The sequence below is a fragment of the Miscanthus floridulus genome, chromosome 4 (assembly GCF_019320115.1).
Source record: "Miscanthus floridulus cultivar M001 chromosome 4, ASM1932011v1, whole genome shotgun sequence".
Lineage (NCBI taxonomy): Eukaryota > Viridiplantae > Streptophyta > Magnoliopsida > Poales > Poaceae > Miscanthus > Miscanthus floridulus.
The window spans coordinates 3,222,354-3,245,304 of NC_089583.1; the positions used below are offsets into that span (position 1 = coordinate 3,222,354).

At 43.4% G+C, this 22,951-nt stretch overlaps 1 protein-coding gene and 1 non-coding gene across 2 annotated transcripts; one reads left to right on the forward strand and one right to left on the reverse strand.

Moving 5' to 3' along the window:
* Positions 1 to 8,760: 8,760 nt before the first annotated feature.
* LOC136553033 (small nucleolar RNA R71) lies at positions 8,761 to 8,869 on the forward strand. Its single transcript, XR_010782939.1, has one exon. It is a non-coding gene; the product is annotated as a small nucleolar RNA R71 (small nucleolar RNA).
* A 9,732-nt stretch (positions 8,870 to 18,601) lies between these two features.
* On the reverse strand, positions 18,602 to 20,951 carry LOC136550798 (probable N-acetyltransferase HLS1). The gene is made up of 2 exons (XM_066542385.1): positions 20,170 to 20,951; positions 18,602 to 20,070 (listed from the first exon to the last, which is right to left on the reverse strand). The coding sequence occupies exons 1-2, from the start codon at positions 20,380 to 20,382 to the stop codon at positions 19,069 to 19,071; spliced, it is 1,215 nt and encodes a 404-aa protein (XP_066398482.1). The 5' UTR covers positions 20,383 to 20,951; the 3' UTR covers positions 18,602 to 19,068.
* Between the last annotated feature and the right edge of the window lie 2,000 nt (positions 20,952 to 22,951).

Consider the following 22,951-nt stretch of genomic DNA (forward strand, 5'->3'; position numbering starts at 1 on the left):
CATGGCGTCTCCCAAAACATAATGTTTTTTTTGCACCCAGAGTCCCAAACACGAACCTTCTCCTGGACGATCAAAAGGCAGGGTACATGCCACTTCAAACACAATATGGAATATATATACAGATATAGAACTGAACACGGTAAAACAGCAGTGTCACAGAAATTTGCCTGTTTCAACTTTTAACAAAGAAGTGGAGAAATACTTACATTACACACAGTTTCCATTTGCTGTTGCCTGTTGGTTGACTAATGGCGCAGGTGGCAGGGGCAGCCTGTTTGTCTGCAAGTGTCAAGGGGCAGGAGCTCACATGGCGAAACCTCAGAGCAGCGCCGCCTGATCCCTCTGCAAGATCAACTCCTGCGTTTTCTATGTCAGTCACGTTCTTTTGACCCCTCTGCAGGATGCCTGCGTGGGTGAGCAATGCCCATAGGTGTGTTATGAACTCACCTCCATTTGCTAGGCATTCGATGTGCTCCTTCACATTATCCGATGGCGCCACATAGAGCATCATCTCTGCCCAGAAATCAGCCAGCACCTTCCAACGGGTGTCTTCTTCCATCTCCTCCAGCTGCTTCCCCAGTCTCACTCCCTTATGGAAGATTGACGTCTCTGATGGTTCAGGCAAACTTCTCATGGCCGCGTACTTGTCTCCTGGCAGAAAATGTGTGGCTTCCACTGCGACCGCGTCGAATACACGACTTGTATCATAGTGGTGCCCAGGAAGCAACTTTGGTGCTGAAACCACCAGGTGGACGCAGTACTTGGACAGTTTTGTGGCCACATCAATGTTGAACTTGAGTTCTCCCCCGGCTGTAGGGGAAAGGCATCTAAATGTTGCCATCTCGCTGTAACATGTTAAGGTGTGCCAAGTCAAAATAATGTGTGTCTGATTCTCATTTTCTTGTGGCAACCATCTTCTGCCCAAGTCTGAGCGCATGTCATACCTGCAAGCTCATAAGAGGTGGTGAGCTCTATTGGACACTAGTGATGATTCTCCATTTGTCAGTTTGCCATCGGTACGCTCAAGGGACTGGACAAGTGCCCTTTTCACCTCTGTAGGCAACTCCACAGGTTTCCCATGTCGCTTGTGGATACTCAATGCAAATTTGTGCATGTTATGATCAAAGGCTGACAAGTCTAGAAGATTGGTAAACCTGAGATATTTTCGTGAGACTGGGACATCAACACCTGCCATGGATGGACTCGGATCGTAGCTCACCGATTCAACTAATGAGTACTGACCGATCTTGTGACGATGGTAGTAGTTGTATGACATAGACACACCAATCTTAGCAAATATCTCTCTAAATCTCATGCAGTAGCTTCCCCTTGCATTAACAGCTTGTTCTCGGACATACTGGCAAACAAGGGATACTCTGCCCCAAATGGTCGTCCAGTAAAGCAACAGTTGTACTAATTCAAGCAATGCAATGGATGCTAGTATCAGGACTGTTATAACAGCATCAGTTGTTGTGGTGTTCAGGACAGCAGAACCATCCATATTTGATGAGTTCGTCGTCATCACCATCTTGGCTACCCAAGGAGATATGAAAGTTGCTAAACTGGCTGAAGCTAAGGACCAAAATATCCAAGACTTGGATCCAAAATAAAGGACAGCATACTTGGTGAAGAAGAAATAATACATAAAAGCTAACTCAACCTCAATCACTTTAAAAGCCCTGTCGTAGTCAATGGTATCAACCACATTCTTTGCGAGGAGCCCCTTGAAGACAAAATCATGTGTCTTCTGCTGGGAAGATTCATAGCATGCAAACCCAAAGAAGCGCCTTCTCAACAGATGAAAAAGGGAGAAGGAAAGACATGTGTCCTTAAGCTCTTGGCTCAGTGCCCTGTCTTTGCACAACCATATGTTCTCTATGTCGATGACTTGAACAGCATCTGCAGTCAGTGGTGGATGCAGGATGGGAACAAAGGGGGGGCTAAATAATAAAGATTTAGGGCTAGGGCTAGTGATTAATGGTGATTTAAGGCTAAGTAACCTTGGTCTAATGAAGAAATCAGGCTCACTAGGGGGCTGTAGCCCCGGCAGCCCCCCCTTTGGATCCGCCCCTGTCTGCAGTTAACCATGTGTCATATGATGTTCGAGCATCAAAAGTTGATTTGTGGAGGGGCCAGTGAACTAGGTAATGGTAACCTTTCATGCTAGTTGGATCATAAGATGATCCACTCTTGGTGTGCTCCTGATACATGTAGTCGGCAACTGTTTTATTCAAGTTCCATGATATGCTTGCCAGTTTTGACGCTGACATTCTATGCACAGATTTCCAATAAGCTATCATAGCAAGATAACTAACTGAGACGATATTAGAGTCTAACGGGACAGCAAAGAAAAGTAGCAATGCATATGCATAACAGAGAGAACTCTGAAATATCTGTGTCATGATTTGGTTGTTGTCATCAACACTATAAGCTGTGATCGAGTCAGCACAACCAAGCAAGATATTGAGGGATGCGGCCCAAACAGGGTATAAGTTGCCGCTCTTCACCGCTGAAGATTGCATTGAACCAAGTGTGTATGATAACAAGGAGTAGGACAAGGTATACGCACCCCAGACTCCCTTTTGGATGAAGAAGTTTCTACTTTGGCGACGCCAGTACCCAAAGGTAGCCATGAATAACAGGATGATAGAAGCCCCCACTACGAGCACCTCAATGTGGATCACTGTCCCCCTAGGGCTCTTCCAAAAGTCATTGGCGTGATGTGATCAGGCCATCCATGTTCCAATCATGTTCCCAAGGTTATCATGGTTCTGTGGATTCAACTTGAAACAGTGATCAGCAAGCCAAGATCAACTCATGTGTTGTAAAGTGCAATAGAATATTGGAAAACATCAAAGGCAGAAGAGCAAACTGATCAATAAGTATCAACAGCTGTGTGAACATATACACAAAATCCCTCGTACAGAGGGAAAATACAAGAGACAATGGTATATATACTGCAAAAAATAAAGTAGAGTTTCTCTGAACATGATTGCAAGAGGTGTAAGTTTATTTGGACACAGTTGCATTTGCATACCAGATGGTTACTCATCTTCTCCTCGACGGTCCACCAGATAAACTCAAAAGAGAAAGAATTCTTGCTAATCTCTTCCCGAAGTAATGAGCTTCCCTGCTCTGTGAGAGTGCTAGCTGATGCCCAATGACAGTGGCCACCTCTAGATGTTGCAGATGGTGCAGGGTGTGCACTCTGGCTGTGTACAAGAAGCAATTAAGACAAGCTCCGACTGCAAGGACAAATTGAGTCGAAGTGAAGAAACAGGTTTATTAGGTGAAAGTAGACATCAAGACTCAGGAGTAAGTCAAGAGTTTTCCAATTAATTGCTTACTCGACAACGTTGTTCCCAGCTGCCTGGAACACGGAATCTGAATCCGTCGACATCAGTACATCTGAGTTGTCGTCGGTTGGCGGATCCGACGGGGAGACGGGGACAAGCTGCAGGACCTGCGCTGCTCAGCTCCACCCGCACGGCCAAAGAGATAAGACCCCGACGGAGAGAGCATAATTTTTTATTTTGTTTTTATTTATTATGCATCTTTTTATTTGTTTAGCAAATATGAAGCAAACTTGACAGTAAAACCAAAGGGAAAGAAATACTTATCTAGATACATGGGGATGCTCCTCCTCCAAGCTGGATGTTGTCGTGTTTTTTCTTAGAGTCTACCAGCAGAAGTCTTTCTCATCCGTTCAGAAATTGTGTTCCTCGTGCAGCGAATGTAGTGACAGTTTGGAAAAATATACTTCGGATGGATGGCTTTACTCTTAATTATCCTGTAAAATACTCTAACAAGAACACCAAAACTCGTGGCACAGATTAGAATAAGGGGTTAGTGGTCAGTCATTCAGAGATTTGTTGTCCTTGGAGGTTTAGACATATTTCCTGATTGACAAAGTTATAGCAGAATGTCTATTTAATATTTTTGGATTTTCTTATTTATATAATGCAGAAAGAATATATATATATATATATATATATATATATATATATATAACATGCATGCATGCATATTTTTTTCTGCATTATATAAATAAAAAAATCTAAAAATATTAAATAGACATAAAAGCTCCTAGGATCATGTCATCAAGAAAGTAATTGCGTGCAGATCGGAATTAGCTGATTCGAATGCAGCACTGAAATCGGCTTTCTTCAGGCAGCGCCGGCAGATAATGACAAAGGCTACGATCGGCGTCAGGAAGCAACATGATGGACTCTACAAAAGGAGAAAGATTAAAGCCCAAGTTATCTTAAATTATGAATGTTTTTCTTTATACCGAAGATTGTAACGAATCGTGATCAAGTAGGATTCATGTTTAGACTCCGGGTATAAATACCGAACCCCGGCTATTGTAAAAACAACAATCAATCCAATATACAAGTCATTTACTTTTTCGGCTTCGGCCACCCTTTAGAAGTAGAAGTAGAGTAGATCTCGACGAGTTCTTTAGCAAGTACGGCTGCATCGATCCGGTCGACCTCCACTGCTGGTTGTAAGTACCGTTATGACTTATACCTCTGTTCGTACGGCTGCATCGATCCGGTCGACCTCCACTGCGACTCTGGTATAAGTTAGTTATCGATTCTTGCCTAGTTCAAGTATGGCTGCATCGATCCGGTCGACCCCCACTGCATGAACTAGATCAAGGTCAAGTTATCGGCTCTATCTTAGAATGGCAGTCTTTGGTAGATTCATTAAGTTACCGATATTGCTTATTGCTTTCATTATTTATCTAAATTACAACAATATCACTCTACCCGATTGGGATTGATCTAGATCGGCCTTATATCCTATTTAGCCCATCGTTTGTTAATCTAAAACTAATATAATCTGTACATTAAACGATGAGTTACGTTTTATCGGCTGTTTTATATCAATCTTGATCGTGCATAGCGTGCGGTTAAAGCATGTTACGTCTTGAGTAGATTTATTGGCTAGCGAAAACCGTTCCATGGCCCATTATCACGGCCTGTGTGATTCTGCCTCACACCCCACTGTTAGCACCGTGGAGTGGGGATCGTTATTCGGTAGATCTATTCCTGATAAGGCATGACTTTAACTGTGCGTTATGCCTGAATCGGCTGTTTTAGCCGATATCAAGTGCTTTCACGAACAGTTCGCATCACAAGACCGTTGAAGTAGAGATAGGTTGAAAGATGTGTTAGTCCCATGATTTTATTATTGTATTACGGCCTGCATGATTCTGCCTCATGCCCCACTGATATTAGTAATGAGTTAGGGTCGTTGAGTCTATTGTTATTTCTACAGTCTGCATGATTCTGCCTCATGCCCCACTGGTCATAGCGATAGATAAGATCTAACATGTTCATTAGATTTATCTTTATTAAACGGTTAAATAGTGTTGAATTGTTTCTTTACATAAAAGGGGTTCGGTTGCTTGTAATCATTGGCTCAGCATAAACCAATCATTGTTGACATCTTATTGTCAATGATTAATATCTGCTCAAATAACGATATTTATCTTGAATGATAACCGATTCTTTTTATACAACCCAATGAGTTTTAACCGATTTATTCTCATGAATATGCTGGAATCGACTATTTAGTCGATCTCTTTTCATATCGGCTCTCAGAGCCACACATTCAGGACTGTCTGGTAACACCGGCAAGTTCCGCCCTTAATTACTGATAAGCTTTCTCTCCTTATCAATTACAGGGTCAAATTGACTGGCATGTCTCAGGAGGAGTGCGCAGGATCGACCATCCCTGCACTGAAGCTAGGCGGATCTACAGCTCCATCGAGCAGACCCTTCCAGCTTGCTGCGTGTGTCCTCGACACGGGACAAAAATTCTATGTCGACACACGTTTCTGGCACGCCCGGTGGGACCACCACAATCGTCATGGCGGTTCATAACAACAACGACATTCTTATGCTGCATTATAAAGATCTACCTGATGGGGATAAGGGTATCATCAGCAAAGCTATAGAAGAGTTTTAGAACAAGTGTTTGTTGTCCTACACCAAAACACGTGACAACATAATTGTTTAAAAATTTCTGCTACCATGAGTTCTACTACATGGGCAGACAGATACGACTGAAGATGAAGACAGGCGTTTCTTTAAGGAAGTTATAGACAAATCTGTTCATGATGCCATATCAAGCTATAACGAAGCTTTCGTGGACATATTCTACAACGCCATGAGAGAGGCGATTCATGGATTTCTAGTTGGTCAAGGCGGACCGGCTTATTACAACATTCCAGATTCATCGACCCAAGGGACTAATCAAGTCGGTACCAGCCATCAAGAAGCAGCACGAGCTGGTAATGGTAATGTCTAGACATTTCGGGGTTCATCTGAACAGGCTCAAGAAACTACTACGAATCAGATACAGTATAATCCTGGACCATCAGTACAGCATGTGCAACAGCCGGCGGGCACAGTGAATCTTCCCGTGGGTGTTTACACACTTTAAATTTACTCACGTGTGGCTTAGGATTTATGTTGCAAACTTGCAATACTGTAATACAGTCATGAAACTTTTTATCTTTCTGTTCTAAATGCAATGCTAATGCAGAAAAGTAAATATGTTAAAGTGAAAAGTAATTCATGCAATACTAAAAAGTAAATATGGATAACTACTGATATTACCTCTTGGTGAGGGTTCAAATTTTTAAGTCCTTCATACAGGACTCTTTTCCCATCTTGTTTATTCCTTAGGTGCATTAGTCGGTCCTAGGGATGGGGACCCTAATGGTTGTAGCTCTTATGACTCTGGTGGCGATGTTACCTTTTCTTTCCATACCTACTTGGTCTGTGGACTTGACTTTGGCAGAGCGGGCTCATCTTTTACAACTTCTTTAGGTTCCTCATCTTTCTCCTAACTTTTCTTTAGGGATTGATTCTTTTGGTTTTGAGATAATCGATGTCTCCTCTCGGAGTGGGACTTCTTCGGCTGCTCATAAGTGGTATAACTATTAAAATAACATTATACTTTTTCTCCAGGGAACTGGAAGTGGACTTATCCAGATCTGATGTAGATGATCGTGTTGGTAGTGTTGAGGAACGGTCTTCCAAGGATGATGGGTGTATCCTCTTCTTTTTCTACCATGTCTAGTACCATGAAGTCAGCAAGGGCATAATGATCATGTATCCTTACCATGACATCTTTTGCTATTCCTTCTGGAAATCAGATTGATTGGTCTATCATCTGCAATTGCATATATATAGGGAACAAAGGTTCATTATCGAATAAGTATTCATTTGTTACCTTGGACATTATATTGACACCCGACCCAATGTCGTAGAAGGTCTTGTGGAAGATTCTTTATCCAATAGTACACTCGATCGTGGGTACGCCTGAATCATCCTTCTTAGCAAGGAATGGTGAAGCGAGGAGGTGGTCGTACTCTAATCGGAGTGTGTTGATTATGTTGACTGATTCTTCTTGTGGCTACCAGGCCTTATTCTTCCTCCTCCTTCTCCTATTGTTCTTCTTCTTAGTCACGGTTGTCTCTTCAGACAGGTACGGGGTCTATGGATGTCCAAGAGATTGCAAGATATGATTCTTGAAAGAAAACTTTTCCTTCCTATCCTTGATTGTGAAGCAAATCTTGACACTGTCCGCATAGATGATGGCTTTTGCAGTGCTTAGGAATGATCAGCCCAAAATAATGGGTGCCCTTACATCTCCACCTATTTCCAAAACCACAAAGTCTACAGGAACATATGATTGTCCCACTCGAATAATAGCATCTTCAAGAACTCCCTTGGGGTAACAGAGTGACTGATCTGCAAGCTGCAAATGCATATTTGTGTACAACAAAGTATCTCCATTAATTTGATCATAAATTACCTTAGGCATGATGTTGACACTTGCTCCGAAGTCATAGACAACTTCTTGAAAAATGTGAGGTCCAATGGCGATGGGGATGACAGGTCACCCTAGATCGCTCTTCTTTTCTGGCAAGGTATAGTCTATCCACCTTACCGCCGATGGTTGTATACAATAATATGTTACATTGTGAATATTGATAAGATTTGTAGTTTCTAGATCTTTCGGTTGCCTCAGAATCTTATCTTTGTTGGACGGAGGAACAACAGCAGCCAGCGGAGCTATTTGTGATTCTATCATTTTATTAAAGCTATGCTAGTTTTAATGGCAGAAGCAAAACTATCCATTATATTATTTATGTTCTCTTGAATTTTATCATTGGTAACTACCTTTCTAGATAATCCCTCCATAAGTTTGGATTGGCCAGCAATTAATTCTCTCAAGGTTCGTTGATTGAAATTATTAAAATTATTACCTTGATAGTTACCTTAGTAATTACCTTGATAATTCGGCCTTTGTTGCTATTTCCATCCTTGATTCTACTGAGGACGAAAATAGTTGTTATTGACAAAGTTCACTTCCTCTTGGGTTTTAGGACAACTGTTTCCTGAATGCCCAATGTTTCCACACACTTCACATGTCATGCGAGAATCATGAATATGAATGACTTCTTGCTTCTCATTGGCTTGATCTTCAAGCTTCTTCATCAGTAGGCCCATCTTGGTAGATAACATGTCTACCTCCTTGAGTTGATGCATACATCCACCCCTCTTGTGGGTTTGAACACGTTGTTCATTCCAACCTTGATTGGAGATCATGTTCTCCACAAGAGCAATTGCAGCTGGTATGGTGAGTGATAGGAATGCACCTCCAGCAGCAGCATCCATAGTCTCATGAGTATTGTTGGTCAACCCATGGTAGAAAGTCTGCATGAGTAGTCAATTCTTCATCCCATGATGAGGATATTCCGCAATGTAATCTTGAAAGCGTTCCCATGCATCAGGGACGGATTCATCATGTTGTTGCTGAAAGCTTAAAATTCTCCCATGCAGAGCATTGGTCTTGCCTGTGGGAAAGTACTTTGCTAGAAAGACAGTGGAGCAGTTATCCCATGTAGTATTTCTATCTTTGTTGGCGTAGAACCATTACTTTGCCTTCCTCAAGAGTGAGAATGGGAAGAGGCGAAGTAATATGGCATCCTAGGTTACTCCTTTGATGGTGAAAGTGCTACAAATCTCCAGGAAGTGTTAGAGATGTGCACTCGCATCTTCATGTACCTTTCCACAAAACTGGTTTGCTTGCACTATGTTGATGAGAGCTGGCTTGAGCTCGAATCCATTGTCCCCAACAGTCATGTTGATGAGACCTGGCTAGAGTTCAAATCCATTGTCTCCAACATTGGCTGTTGCTCCAGTACAGATGTTGGCTGTAGTTGGAGCAGAGAAATTCCGAAGAGTCCTGTTAGCCATGGCTTCAAATTCTAGTATTAAGCTTCGCCTTATATGGTTGTCTTCCAACTTTAAAGCTAGAACTTTCTTGAGTTTAGCTCTAGTCCTTCTGATTAATGTTTCTGGATCTTCAACGTAGTTTATCGGAAGGTCAAAACAGGTCATACATTACCCTGCATAAGATACACAAGTAGACAAAACAAGGGTAAGCCTATTTAAGAAGAGGTCAATGGTTATCTTCATTCACATCAATAAGTATAAGTTTATCAATACTTCCTTTGCCTAGCTACCTTCGCCGGCAATGGCGTCAAAAATGCTTGTTGATATTTCTTAGCGTCGTTATTAATAACAGAGTTTTAAATCTAGTCCGTAGCAACAGCGCCAGAAATGCTTGTTGGTATTTATTAACATATCACTTGTGTTTTAAATAGCCACCTATTATAAACCTATATCTCCTAATTTTACTAGGTTGTCATCCCTAGTGATGATATTAGAGATACTTGTTGGTACTACATAGCATTACTACTAGAATAATACTAAGTTGTTCTTTATTAATTATGTGACTAGGAAGAATAAATAAATATATGAATAAAAAGAATCTGCAAGCGCACAAATAATATACTATTGTAGTATTTTACCCGAGAGTATTTCAGGTATCGTTATTTGTATTTTTACCATAGGGAAGGTCTAGCATGGACATGTATTGATAACTTATACTATTGAAGGAGAAGTAAACCATAACCAATATTCTACTCATAACAGGGGTAAGTCATAGGATAAGATATATATATATATATATATATATATATATATATATATATATGATAAGTATTAATCAATAATAATAACAAATCACTCAGAGTACTCCTTTCTATGGCATTAGCATAGTCAGCTAGAGTATTAGAGGAATAATTCCTAAGTCATTCTTAATTACAAGTCAAAGCATGCATTGATTAGTGCAATTATATCTAGTAATCATTGCTAAGATCATCATCATATCTACACGTAAGGGATATTTCTAAGAAAGATTAAAAATAGAGCTTGCTCTTCCTTCATAACCGAACCCTACGTGCGCCTATATTCGGGGAGTGGACTACAAAGGACTCAACGGTAGTGTCATATTCGCGATCTACCACATGACTCAGAATATAGGGTGTATCCGTAGGTAAACAACGTATAAGCATCATGCTTACTATGTTGACCACCCACCTATGGATCCTTAGAGTGAGCGCTATACAAACTTATGCATGAACATAATGATAAATCCAACTATACTAAGCATATAATCAAAGTATACCATGAATATTATAACAAAGAACATGAATAAGATGAATACTAATATTATCATAACAATTGTAACTAGCATATAAAAGTAATGAAGATACAAAAGAGAGCGGGGTACAAAGATTATACCAAACCACGCTCTTGACAAGATTGGGAATCCAAGCAAAGCCTGCTTGCCTCCCTCTAGACCTAGCCTAACTAGCTATGCCCTAGAATATGGTAAAGCTCTGAGGATGATTAGGGTTTCTATCTTCTCAAATGACTTATAACTTCTCAGGGGGGCAGGGGCTGATATATATAGGCCGGAGCGTCCAACGTGAGCCCTTAGATAAAACTGACTTAAATGATGGCGTTGATGTAACCTAGGAGGCAGTGGAGAACCGATATAACAACGAGGGCTGATAGGTGGGCCCCAAGGTTCGGGTGGCTTACAGGTGGGGTTGGCCGGGCGGCGTCTCACCCTCCGCTTTGGTGTGGAGTCCTCCCGAGTCTTCTAGAGTCTTCTGGTGTCCGTTTCGCTGTGGATAAGCGTAATTAAATCGGACATGTAGGTCTATCTTGACGGTTTTCTGTATAAACCCTGCAGAAATTACAGATTCACCAAAGCTCGTGGAATTTGTTAGTTTAAACCCCTAAACCTTCATTGGTGATTATATTTATGCCCTTATATATATTATATTGACGGTTTATAATGGTTGTTAACTACCGTCAACAATGTTCTACGATGTATTTTGTGATGTTCAGTACGCATACATTGATGTTCTAGATATATTTTGTGATGTTCGGTAGCACATTTTCTTGTTTTTATTTCGCTATAATTAATTACTTCACTAATTTTATTTTATATTTTATATTTTCATGATGTTTGTGATGTTCATGTAGTACATATATGATGTTTGATGCTATATTTAGCGATGTTCATGTAGTCTTAATGTGATGTTCTACGATGCATCTGTGATGTTCGGTAGCATTTTTTCTTCTTTTTATTTGACTATAATTAATTACTTCACTAATTTTTATTTTTTTATTTTTTATATTTCATGATATATATATATATATATATATATATATATATATATATATATATATATATATATGTATGATGTTCGCGTAGTATACATATGATGCTCTATGCTATTTTCTGCGATGTTCGTATAGTGTTAATGTGATGTTCGATGATTATCTTTAAATACAGGTTCATTATGAGATAAATGGTCGTTAAATTTTTTATCAAAATATATCCACGTGGGATCTTGTTTTGAAAAGTTTATTGCAACGAACACGATGGTGCAATTGGATTTTAATTAGGATATTTGGTTTAGGAGATATGATTTTTTTAACCTGATAAAGTATGGCATATGAGCTGATGTCAGCAATTTTGGCTTTTAGTGCATGTCTGATCTATGGTCCGCTATTTGGTCTAAGAATACAATTGAATTGAGTCCAATTTAGTGCATAGTTGGATGAAAAAAATATTTTTATTGGACGAGGAGGGAGAGGCGGAAGTGCCCCTACCACCCAGGTCGGCAGCTAGGCCCCCGCGGTGCTCGCTGCCACCAGGTCGGTAGCTAGGCGTCCCCCGGCATACCCTGTGATGAGACTGGCGAGTGTAATACATGTACGTAATAATATATATGTATTTGTAAAAAAAAAAACTTACCTCGATCAGTGGATCACGCTCACGCTACCACGGCCACGGCCACACGGGAGGCCCATGTGACGCGGCCCACCGCCTACGCGGCGAGTCCAAACGTCCAATCCGCCAATACGTACACCACGACGTTTCCTTTCAAGATTTTTCTAATCCACAATCTCGATCGGAGTCAGAGGGGAGAGGAGAACACGGCAGACAGAACAAGCCGCCTGACGCAGGGATTATTTCCTGATGGCGTGACGGTGATGCCCTGCTGGCGCCGCTCTCCGGCCTGGACACCGGATCGGAGGCTCGCCGTGTGCTCGTGTTGATTCTCTATTTTTGGTCCTGTTCGGCTCCCTGAAACTTGGTTAAAACTGACTGAAAAATACTGTTCTGGCTGAATTGTTGTGAAAAAAAAATATTGTTCCGCTGAAAAAAATAAACCGGTTTCTAGGTACGCCGAACGGGGCCTTTATACGTTTGCGGTTTGCACGGCCGTTTTGATTCGCTATTTTATACGTCTTCATTCGCAATATTGTTTAGGTAAAATTTAACATTTGCTCTTTGGTCTCTTCAATTGTCTCGTCCTTTGGATGGGTATAGTCTTTTGAATGATTGTCTAGTTATTTTCATTGAGCGGGACATTTTTTTTCTTTTTAAAGTTGATGACGATGATATAATCGAGACATTCATATCCCTTCGAAAGTGTCGAATAAAATGGTCAGAAAAATAGCATTGTAAGTCTATGATACTGTTTATGCCTATATTTGAACTATCGGTATGCTTTTGAATTATTTATATTGTATTTAGCAGATGGTTTCAACCTAATCCTTAAATTTTAGCCTTATCGTGATACTTAGTGTATATATATACAATTATGTTGTAAATTTTATAATTGTTACCAAATTGTTAAATTGAATTTACCGAATTATATATAATTTTTTTTTGGTATACCCTAAGATAAAATTCTAGATTCGCAACTGCGAGGGAGTAGTACGCAATGTTATCGGAATATTGTGAAAGTCTGTACAAAGAGCAAGGATTCCCCCGTGTCTTCTTTGGAAACGACGTCCTTCAACCCTTTGGCTACCTCTAATATATTATTAAGGGCTAGTTTGATAGGGCTACGGCTTCATGTGGAGCAACTTCTCTAGTGAAGCTAAAGCCATTTTCAGAAAACGTTTGGCAAAAACAACTCCAGTAGTAGTTTTATAATAATTTATTTTAGGTTTTTAACAAGCTTAGAAACCACACTTTTTTAGCTCTACCACCATTACATCGTCAAGCCCAAGCTTCACAGCCTCACAGGATTAAAAGTAATTAGTAGCAGTATACTACTAGTCTCTCTTGCGTTTTCTTAATACAACGAAGCATAGCTCTCCAGCATTTTCGAGAAAAAAGGTATAATACGTACGCGGATGTCATGGATAGATAAATGCCCCAAAAAAAATAATTAATCATTGGATGCACTGCCCTATAGTATATCCCAAAAAAAAGATCACATACGCACACGTACGCAGATTATTTGAATGAACACACAAAAAAAATGCATAAAAAGCATGCAATCTATCCGAATGGAGGGAGTAATCTTAGCCGCATCCAATCAAATACCTAACACACCTATCATGTCCAAGCAATCCAATACCACAAAGAGCCATCGAGCACTTACAAACAAGTTTTAAGCATGGCCAATAATTGAGCTTCGTCGACTTTTCATGTACACAATATAATGGGAAAAGCAGTATAATCACATATCGTGCGAGAAAAAGCAGTTCACCTTTATTTTGCTCCATCAGAGGACATATCAGCAGAAAATGGGAGGGAGATTTTTTTTTGAGTGGAACAAAATGGGAGGGAGATGCATGCCGCCTTTGCCTGTTAGTTTTTTTTTTTTTTTTGAGGGGAGCCTTTGGCTGTTAGATTAGAATCAGAAACATATATTGCTTTGGGACCCATATACTGGCAGACAGCCGGGGCGGATACGTGGGCCACGGAGGTGTGTAGTTCCAGACCAGTTCGTGGGCCCGGGCCTTGGAACCTTCTTTCTGTTCGTGGACGACAGGGAAAGGCACGTCGAGCTTTCTGGCGGATGCGCAATCATCTTCTGCGATCTAGCTCCTGTTGCTTTGTTCGTTCGTTCTTTCTTTCTTTCTTTTTTTGTCTTTTTCCACCCTCAGATCTTTTTCTTTTTACCTAAAAAATATATTATTCTTTCTTTCTTTTCTAAAAAGAAAGAACTTTTTCTTTCAGGTTGTGGATCAGATAGGAGAGGAAATGCTCAATGACTATATACTGAGTTTTCAACAAGAACGACATGGTCCACTTTCCGGGAGGGGGAAGAGAAAAGAAACATGGTCAATTTGGAACATGAATTTCAGGGGAATTTCGATCGTGCTGTTCGAAAGTGATTTGTTTTAGATAAAGGTAAAGAAAGGATCCGGCTTTGTCTCTTGTAACCAAGAGAATCATACAATATTTGGATCTGTTGAAGAACCACATATATAAAAGCTAAAGGGCTTGTAGACTACTGGTTATAAGAGCCTCAGTAGCCTACTTTGTAATTCTAAAAAAAAAAAGAACCACATAAAACCAAACCCTATGTACCTTTTAGTTTGTTTGAAATTTGAACCATGATGAGTGTGTGTGTAGTATGGTTATAGTACGTGTACCAGCTAGTAGCCAGCTACGTACGTACTGTCTATTTGCTTTGCTTCTACTAGTTGTGGAGTATACACTATACGTAGTCCATGAGTAGAAGCAATTCCGATCCATTTCCATGCATGCATTCCATGAACATTGCACTGCAGCTAGCTGTAGCCTGCATGTGACCTTTGTAATGGCCACAACTAAGCCTGGACGAAAAACTCAAAACTCGTTAGCTCGCTCGGCTCGTGGCTGGTTCGACTCGGCTCGGATCGGTTCGTTATGATAACGAGCCGAGCCGAGCCAAGATTTTAGCTCGTTAGCTATAACGAGCCAACTCGAGCCAGCTCGTGAGCCGCTCGCGAGCTAAACGAGCCAAGCTTCCAGGAAAAAAAAATATCAAAACTTATATTAGTTTTTGTATTACTTTATGTCTTGCTCTTTACAATTGACTGGTAACTGATCTAGACCCTATAAATTGATTGGTAACTGGTCTAGATGCATTTCTTTTATATTATTATTATTCTCAAATTTTAGATAAATGTAAATATTATATTTTGTGTATTTTTTATACATGACTCGCGAGCTTAACGAGCCAGCTCGAGCTTTTAACGAGTCGGCTCGAGCTTTTAACAAGCCGAACTGAGCTAGCTTTTTGGCTTGTTAGGATAATGAGCCGAGCCGAGCTAGCTCGTTATCTTAACGAGCCAGAACGAGCCGAGCCGAGCCAGCTCGTTATCCAGCCTTAGCCACAGCCATACAAAAAGGAGCGAGCTGAGGCCAATGAAGACTCTATTCGATTTATCCTATATTCGGCTTGTTCGATTTTTTTTTTCAGCCGAAACAGTATTTTTCTCTGACAACAATTTAGTCAGGACGATGTTTTTCAGCCAGTTTCAGCTAAAATTTTGCCAGCCGATTGGCGGTAGGCATCAGGTCCTTGTTTATACTCCTACTCTACGTAGGGCTAAATCTAGTTAGTTTAGTTCCTCCCTAAAGGTTTACTCTCTGTCCATCGAATGTTTAGACACATGCATGAAGTATTAAATATAGACTAAAAAATAACTAATTACACAATTTGTGATTAATTTACGAGACGAATCTTTTAAACCTAATTAGTCCATAAATTGATAACTTAGTGCTACAGTAGCACATGTGTTAATGATAGATTAATTAGACTTAATAAATTTATCTTACGGATTACTGACGGATTCTGTAATTTATTTTTTTTATTAGTAACCAAACATTCTATACAACATTCCATATCACACCCAAAACTTTACGTGCTGAATTTAAATTTAAAGAAGGCCTCGTTCACGCGTTACATTACCGGCTTCTTCTTACTGTGCTGCAGCTGCAGCAGTACAAGTACACACACTGTCCTATTGTCCTGTTTCTGTACTTGCGTTTCAATCTGCCACTGCTAACGCTAGACAAGGACAGGACAGGACCGGAGCACAGCAAACAGTCGCTTAACGGATCACTGCTCGTGTCCACAGTGGCCTTGTTTAGTTCTCCCTGTCAAATTTACTCTCTGTTTTCATTTATTGTTTGACACATGTATAAAGTATTAAATATAAATTAAAAAATAATTAATTATATAATTTGCGATTAATTTGCAAGACGAATTTGTTAAGCCTAATTAGTCCATGATTTGACAATGTTGTGCTACTGTAACACATATGCTAATAATGGATTACTTAGGCTTAATAAATTTATCTCGCGGATTACTGACGGGTTCTATAATTTATTTTTTTATTAGTATTCGAACACCTCATATAACACTCTAGTACCCGATATGACATCCTAAAACTTTACACCTGAATTTAAAGAAGACCCCTGTACGGTGCTCGAACGAAATCAGTAGCCTGTCGACAACATTCTACAGGACTCGATGATTCGGTTTGGTTTGGAACGGCTTGGTTTGTCTGCCAGCCTCATGTGAGGGACAGAGTGTCGGCATGGACTCGCACTCACTCCATGCATCTTTCGTTCTTTGCCAGACAGCTACCATTTCAGGTGGATGGATGGATGGATATGCCCCACTTTTAAAAGGGAAAAAATATAAACGCCACTCCCCCTTCTGTCGGTTTCAAATTTTGATTTATTTTAATTTTGATTTTTTTCACGCACATAGCTTATACTATGCATATAGATATATAATACTTACCTATAACACCTAAAAGTGTTAAGATACTCCATCCATTCCAAATTGTAACTCATTATAGCTTTTTTACATACATAGTTTTTAAGTACGCAACTGGACATGCATGAGCACCATGGATGCAGATTGCTGTTGCAGGCACCGTGATTGTCAAAGGGAATACCAATCAAAAGAGGTGCATATACTTATGTGATCGTCAACAATAATAAGATAAAACAATGTATGTCATGCTATGGGGTTGTTGAACTAGATTTCTCCTTGTTTCTCCAGTTCCGAGCAGGTCAACCGTGCAGCATTATCTATATCTAATATTAAAGGTAAAAATTCTCTTCGCCTATTTTTTTCGTTGACGTCCCTCTAGGACAGTGGAGAGTTAGAACAACTCGCGTCTAGCGATGATGAATACGTAGTCTAATTCCAATATGTATTAAGTTACGCCCAATATATGTCATATATGATCCGGACTCATGACCTGAAGCTCCCATATGTATTGAGTTCCGTTAGGATGCACAAGCACTTTTGCTAGAATTATATATAAATAAGAGTTACTCTTGTGTCGATACTAATTGAGTCGCATTGCACCGCCGATGGATCCACCCATGACATGAGGGCGACACTACGGATAACAATAACCGTATCTGTCCTCACAACCACTAAATAAAGCTTCTCTCAAGCGTCGTCTTCAGCGTCGTCTCTCTCAAAATCCAATACCGTATCTATACTATGTACATAGAGCTTGTCCTGACGCGCTGATTTTTTTTAGAGGTGGCTCAATCTACGGCCGTCATAAAATGAGGACAAATATTATTGTACTTGTACGCATTATTAATGTCTCCTTAAGTTGTCGTAATCAGCTGTAGTGCGTGCCTTTCGGTTGTCATTGCCCCTCCAATCATGATCATGTCGAGTGGCAGTCCACACACAGCTTCTCGACGTTTTTGCACCACTCCCGCTCATCCAATCATGATGATGCGTAACGCTTAAAATGTAGCTGAATTCTGGTGGGAAGCTGATGAGTTGTGAGCGAAAAAAACCCGCTCCCCACCACTCACCGCTACTCTCCATTCGATCACCACTAGAATCACTTCAGAATCAATTCTCACCTGCTCCCATACTAGAATTACACTATCGAAGAATCCAGAAGTGAAGCTCAAGAACTAAGAAACGAAGCTTTGCCAAATTGACCCTTAACTTCTCGGTATTCAATCCGTCCTCAAAAGAATGCACATCTCGCTCTCGAGATGTCATAACTTTTGAAGTGCGACTGGGTTTATAAAAGATAGTATCAATATTTATATTTTGAAATAAGTTTATTATGAAAATGTATTTCACAATTAATCTAATGGTACTTACCACGTATCATAAACGTTACTACATTTTTGTATATACTTGCTCAATCTTAAAAAAATGACGAGAAGCTGTGTGGACGGATACTTTTAGGCTGAGCAATGAAGTACGTACGTACCACTGTATGTTGAAGCTTCTCCATTGATGTAAAGCGTTACTGTGAGCCGCGAACAGTAGTGGCGCTGTGCAATGACAGCAAATTAGAACCTGTAACAGCAAATTAGAACCGATGGATGGAATAATGATCAGCCCAGCCCTGACGGCGAATGCATGCATGGTCAAGGGTCTATTTCAGGTTCAGATTCCATGATTGCGTTGTCGCTGTGCAGCAGGTGCATAACAACCACCCTTACTCCATCCAGCAGAGCAGAGCACACACAACCTCGGCCGGCATAGCTCGCTAGCTCGCCACAGTTACATGTAAACAGCTAGCTGGACTGCAAGATTTGGACGGCGCCGAGGTAGTAGAGGCAGGACACAAAATGAAGCGAAACAAAAAGGCATTTCCTTCCCACTAATCATGCTTAATTTAAGCTAAAAACCACTCTTTTTTCTCTACATCATTACTCCCCTCCTGAGAAAATGAAAAAAGAAGAAGCTAAGATGCAACCATGGACACTTGGGCAGCTCCTCAGCCGCCGCCTCCTCAAAAAAAAAAAGCCATGCCGAAACGCTCATCTCGGCCGTCGGATGCCAGATCGACGGCGGAAACTAACTGGCAGACGAAGAAACGGCTAAAACTCCCTCGGGTCCACGAACATGGAGGCGCCGGGCGGCGCCTTGGTCCAGTCGCCGAGCGCGCCGTCGCCGTACCCGTCGGCGAGGCGCTTGATGCACCAGAGGTCCTCGGCGCCGAGTCGCGGCCAGTGCGGCACGGCGCCACGGAGCGGATCGCAGGCGGCGACCTCGGTGGCGACGACGCGCGCGCCCGCGCGTCGCGCCACGTTGTGCGCGTGGCGGCAGAGCGCGGTGGCCATCCGAGGCGCGTCCGGGCCGGCGCCGCCGAGGCCGTAGAGGAAGTGCATGCCGAAGGGCTCGAAAAGGTTGGGAAAGGACGGGACGCGGAGGAGGAGCCAACGCGAGAGCGCGCTGTCGGCGGCGCGCGTGGCGCGCGCCGCGGCGCGCCACAGCCGCGGCGCGCCCCGGACCTCGAGGCGGAACGCGTCCTTGCTGTTCCACACGCTTCCCACCGCCCACGACGGCGGCGGCGACGCCAGGAACGCCTCGGCGCTGCGCCACGGTTTGGACGACGCCGGGACCGCGAGGAACGTGCCGAGGGAGAGCGGGTTGGACAGCACGGCGTCGATGTCGCGCGGGAAGAACTCGACGCCCGCGAACCGCGCGCGGTAGAGGAGCTCGGCGTCGCGCGGCGGGATGCGGAGGACGGCGACCCGGCGCGGCAGGGCGAGGTCGTGGCGGAACACTGGGTGCACGAGCACGGACGGGGTGCGGAACTTGGCGTAGCCGCAGCGGGAGGTGAAGAGGCGCACCGACGGCTCGTTGTCGCGGTCGGTGGCGACGTAGGCGTAGTCGGCGCCTGCCTGCCGGAACCACTCCTCCATCCGCGCCACCAGGGCCCGGCCGATGCCGCGGCGCCGGTGCGCCGGGGAGACGCGGAGGCCCAGCAGGTAGGCCACCTTGGAGAAGAGGTCGTCCTGCCGGCGCCCGCACGCCACGGTCTTGACGCAGCCGCGCACCACGCCGACGACCTCCCCGCCCGCACCTGCCTCCGCTACCTGTGGCACGCAAGGCAGGCATTCGCACTTGAGCGATGGATGGATCGAGGAGCTAGCGATGGCTGACTGATGCGAGCAGCGGCGGCGGGCGGGACGTACGAGCATGAGGAAGGCCGGCGAGTTGCGGACGCGGCAGAGCGGGTCGCCGAGGAGGTCGGTGAAGAGGCAGAGCTTGCCGGCGGTGGGGCCGACCTCGCAGGCGCCCTCGAGGCGCTCGACGGCGGCGCGGTCGCGGTCGCTGGTGCCGTCGAACTCGCGCACCGTCACCTGCCCGCCGCCGTGCTCCACCACTGCCGCCACCACCACCACCATTGAAACGGGCGCGCAATCGCTTCTACCTGTGCTCCGAACTGCCACGTGACGAGCTCGCTAGCCAGGTGCTCTCTCTGTCTGTCACTCGTGTATATATAGGTGGGAATCTGGCGGCGGGCCGGCGGGCGGGCGGGCGGTTGAGCTCCTCCTCCGGACGGAGTGGGGGTAGTGGAGTACTGCAGTGAGTGGCAGGTAATTATGGAGTGCAACCGAGGTCGAGGAGGAACTGGCCGGAGCAGCAGGAGAAAACTGACGAGGGTGGATTGGAATTGCAACAGAGAGGCGGGAGAGGAGAGGCCGGGGCGGGCAGGGAGAGAGCGCGGGGAAACGAGCCGACGCCGTAGTGCCTAGCTGAGTGGTGATCGTGCTACGTCGGCCTGCGCACCCGTGCAGTGCGGCGGCCTTCTACGCGTAGCCGTAGCTGGAGCAGCGCACAACCTCGAGGTGGGCCCCATGGGGCCGGGAGTGGCCGCCCGGGCCCACCGCGCCTCCTCTTGTGCTTCCTCTCTTCCTCGGTTCCTCTACTTGGCTTTCCTTTTCTGGAAATTTACAAACCTCTTGCATTTGGGGAGTACCAACTACTAAAATGCTTATCTTGTCCTAATCCCCCCCCCCCCCCCCAACTAAGATAGTTGGCAGTTGAGGAGTAGCAATATAGTAATGCTTATTTTCTCTCGTTTTTATTTGGCAATTGTTCTACCATATGCTGGAAAATAATTTTCACAAACCACATAGGATACTTTGTGACTCTGGTGCATACTATAGCACATGCTAAATGTATCATACGAACTTTAAGCAAGGTGCTTGTATATTTTACCAACATTATGCAAACATTAATAGAGAAGTTTTGAGTTCAATACTTTACCGAAATAAGCAGTATATTTATATAACTACGGTTGTATAGAAGGACCAAGACAGCTCGATAGACCGGCATGAAGCACAAATCACTGTGCTTGGGCCACCTTGACCCAACACCTAGTGTTGTGCTTGGGCCATTAAGCAAAGGTAGGGCTCATGCTAGCTTGACAACCCATCACATATATAAACCACCATCTATCCCTGAAACCATATTCTTGCTCATTTCTTCCCTACCCAAGCCCTTAGCGCCAGCAGCCACCATTCACTGCCTATAGCTGCCCTCAACCTTCCTCATCTTGTGCTGCCTCTCCTATCTCCAGCCACCAGCCCAGTAACTCAAGCGACTCTCCTGTGATGGCCCTTGGCGTGGGTCCCATCTTAGCCGAGTTTCCTCACATGAGTCTTATGGGGAACTCGGCATTTAGAGAACTCGATCAGGTGTGTCAACTCGATGATGCAAAAGCCTAGATACCTAGGGGGCAGAGTACCCCCAATCCAGGTATTCATCAGTAGCAGAAGCGGGTCCTCGGACAGTCATGACCATGAAGACGCCATGAACGTGGCATCTGCTCGTAGGCGTGAGTTGAGCTTCGAATACATTTCCATATCCGGGAAGTGGCTCTTTAGGGGCACTGGTAGGCTTCCGGAGAGCTTGGGGAAGGTGCTGGCTAGCATGTAGTAGCCACGCCCGAATTTTTTATTTTTTAGCCCCTTTTTTGAATTTTTTTCACAAATATACCCCTAGATGTATGATTTCAAAATCTGGACCCTTAGCTCCAAGCTTACACGTCTCGATGCCATAGATTTTGGCGCTTAGGTCTTGGGCTCGAACGCAGACGTGGCGATGACTTGGCAGGTAGCTTGGCGCCGTAGATCCTGGCGCCGACCTCGGCGCCGTAGATCTTGGCACCGAGCTTGGCGCCGTGGTTATTGGTGTCGAGCTTGGCGCCGTGGTTATTAGCACCGAGAACGATGCCAAGATCTATGGCGTCGAGGTGGTGTTTTAACCCGACCCCCAACCTTCCTGCCCGAGCCTTCTTTCTCTTCTTTCTCCTCTCTCTCAGGTTTTTTCTCTCTCCACTTCACCCTACCTCACGAATCAGCATATTGGACCTTGGAAACTTTGATTTGATCCGTAGATCTTCGAGAGCAAGGTATCCTCGCTCCCTCCTAGTTTTTTTCACATCGATTCGGTATATATTAATAGGATTTTTCAACTTAAGAATTGTCATTACTTAGGGTTTTATGCAATTTTAATATTTATATTATACAACCGTAGGATGCCAAGGCATGGAAAAAGCTAGCAAACCAAAGTAACCTCATCGCACATTGTTATGTTATGGGTTCATTGTTGTCCGATTAAATGGGAAACCCTAGGTGTAGGGTTTAATGTTAATTGATTTTGGTTCTTAGAATGAATATGGCTAAATTGTAGTTAAGGTCGGATGACCGGAAATACCTTCGACCCATTGCCTCTGCCTAGTGGTGTTCTAGTGCCCATGTGCTTTTGCGGCAATCCTTGCAAGGTAGCCAAGTCTGATGAAGAGGACACGTATAGTTAGAGGTATTGGATGTGTTCCAATTTTACGTTTGAGCCTACACTTCGTTAGCGCCGCATTAACAAGATGGTGAGGAATTAATATTTGTGTCATATGACATCTTGCATGATTTTTTTGTTTTGTAACAATTGCATTTTTTGCAGACCCCTCCA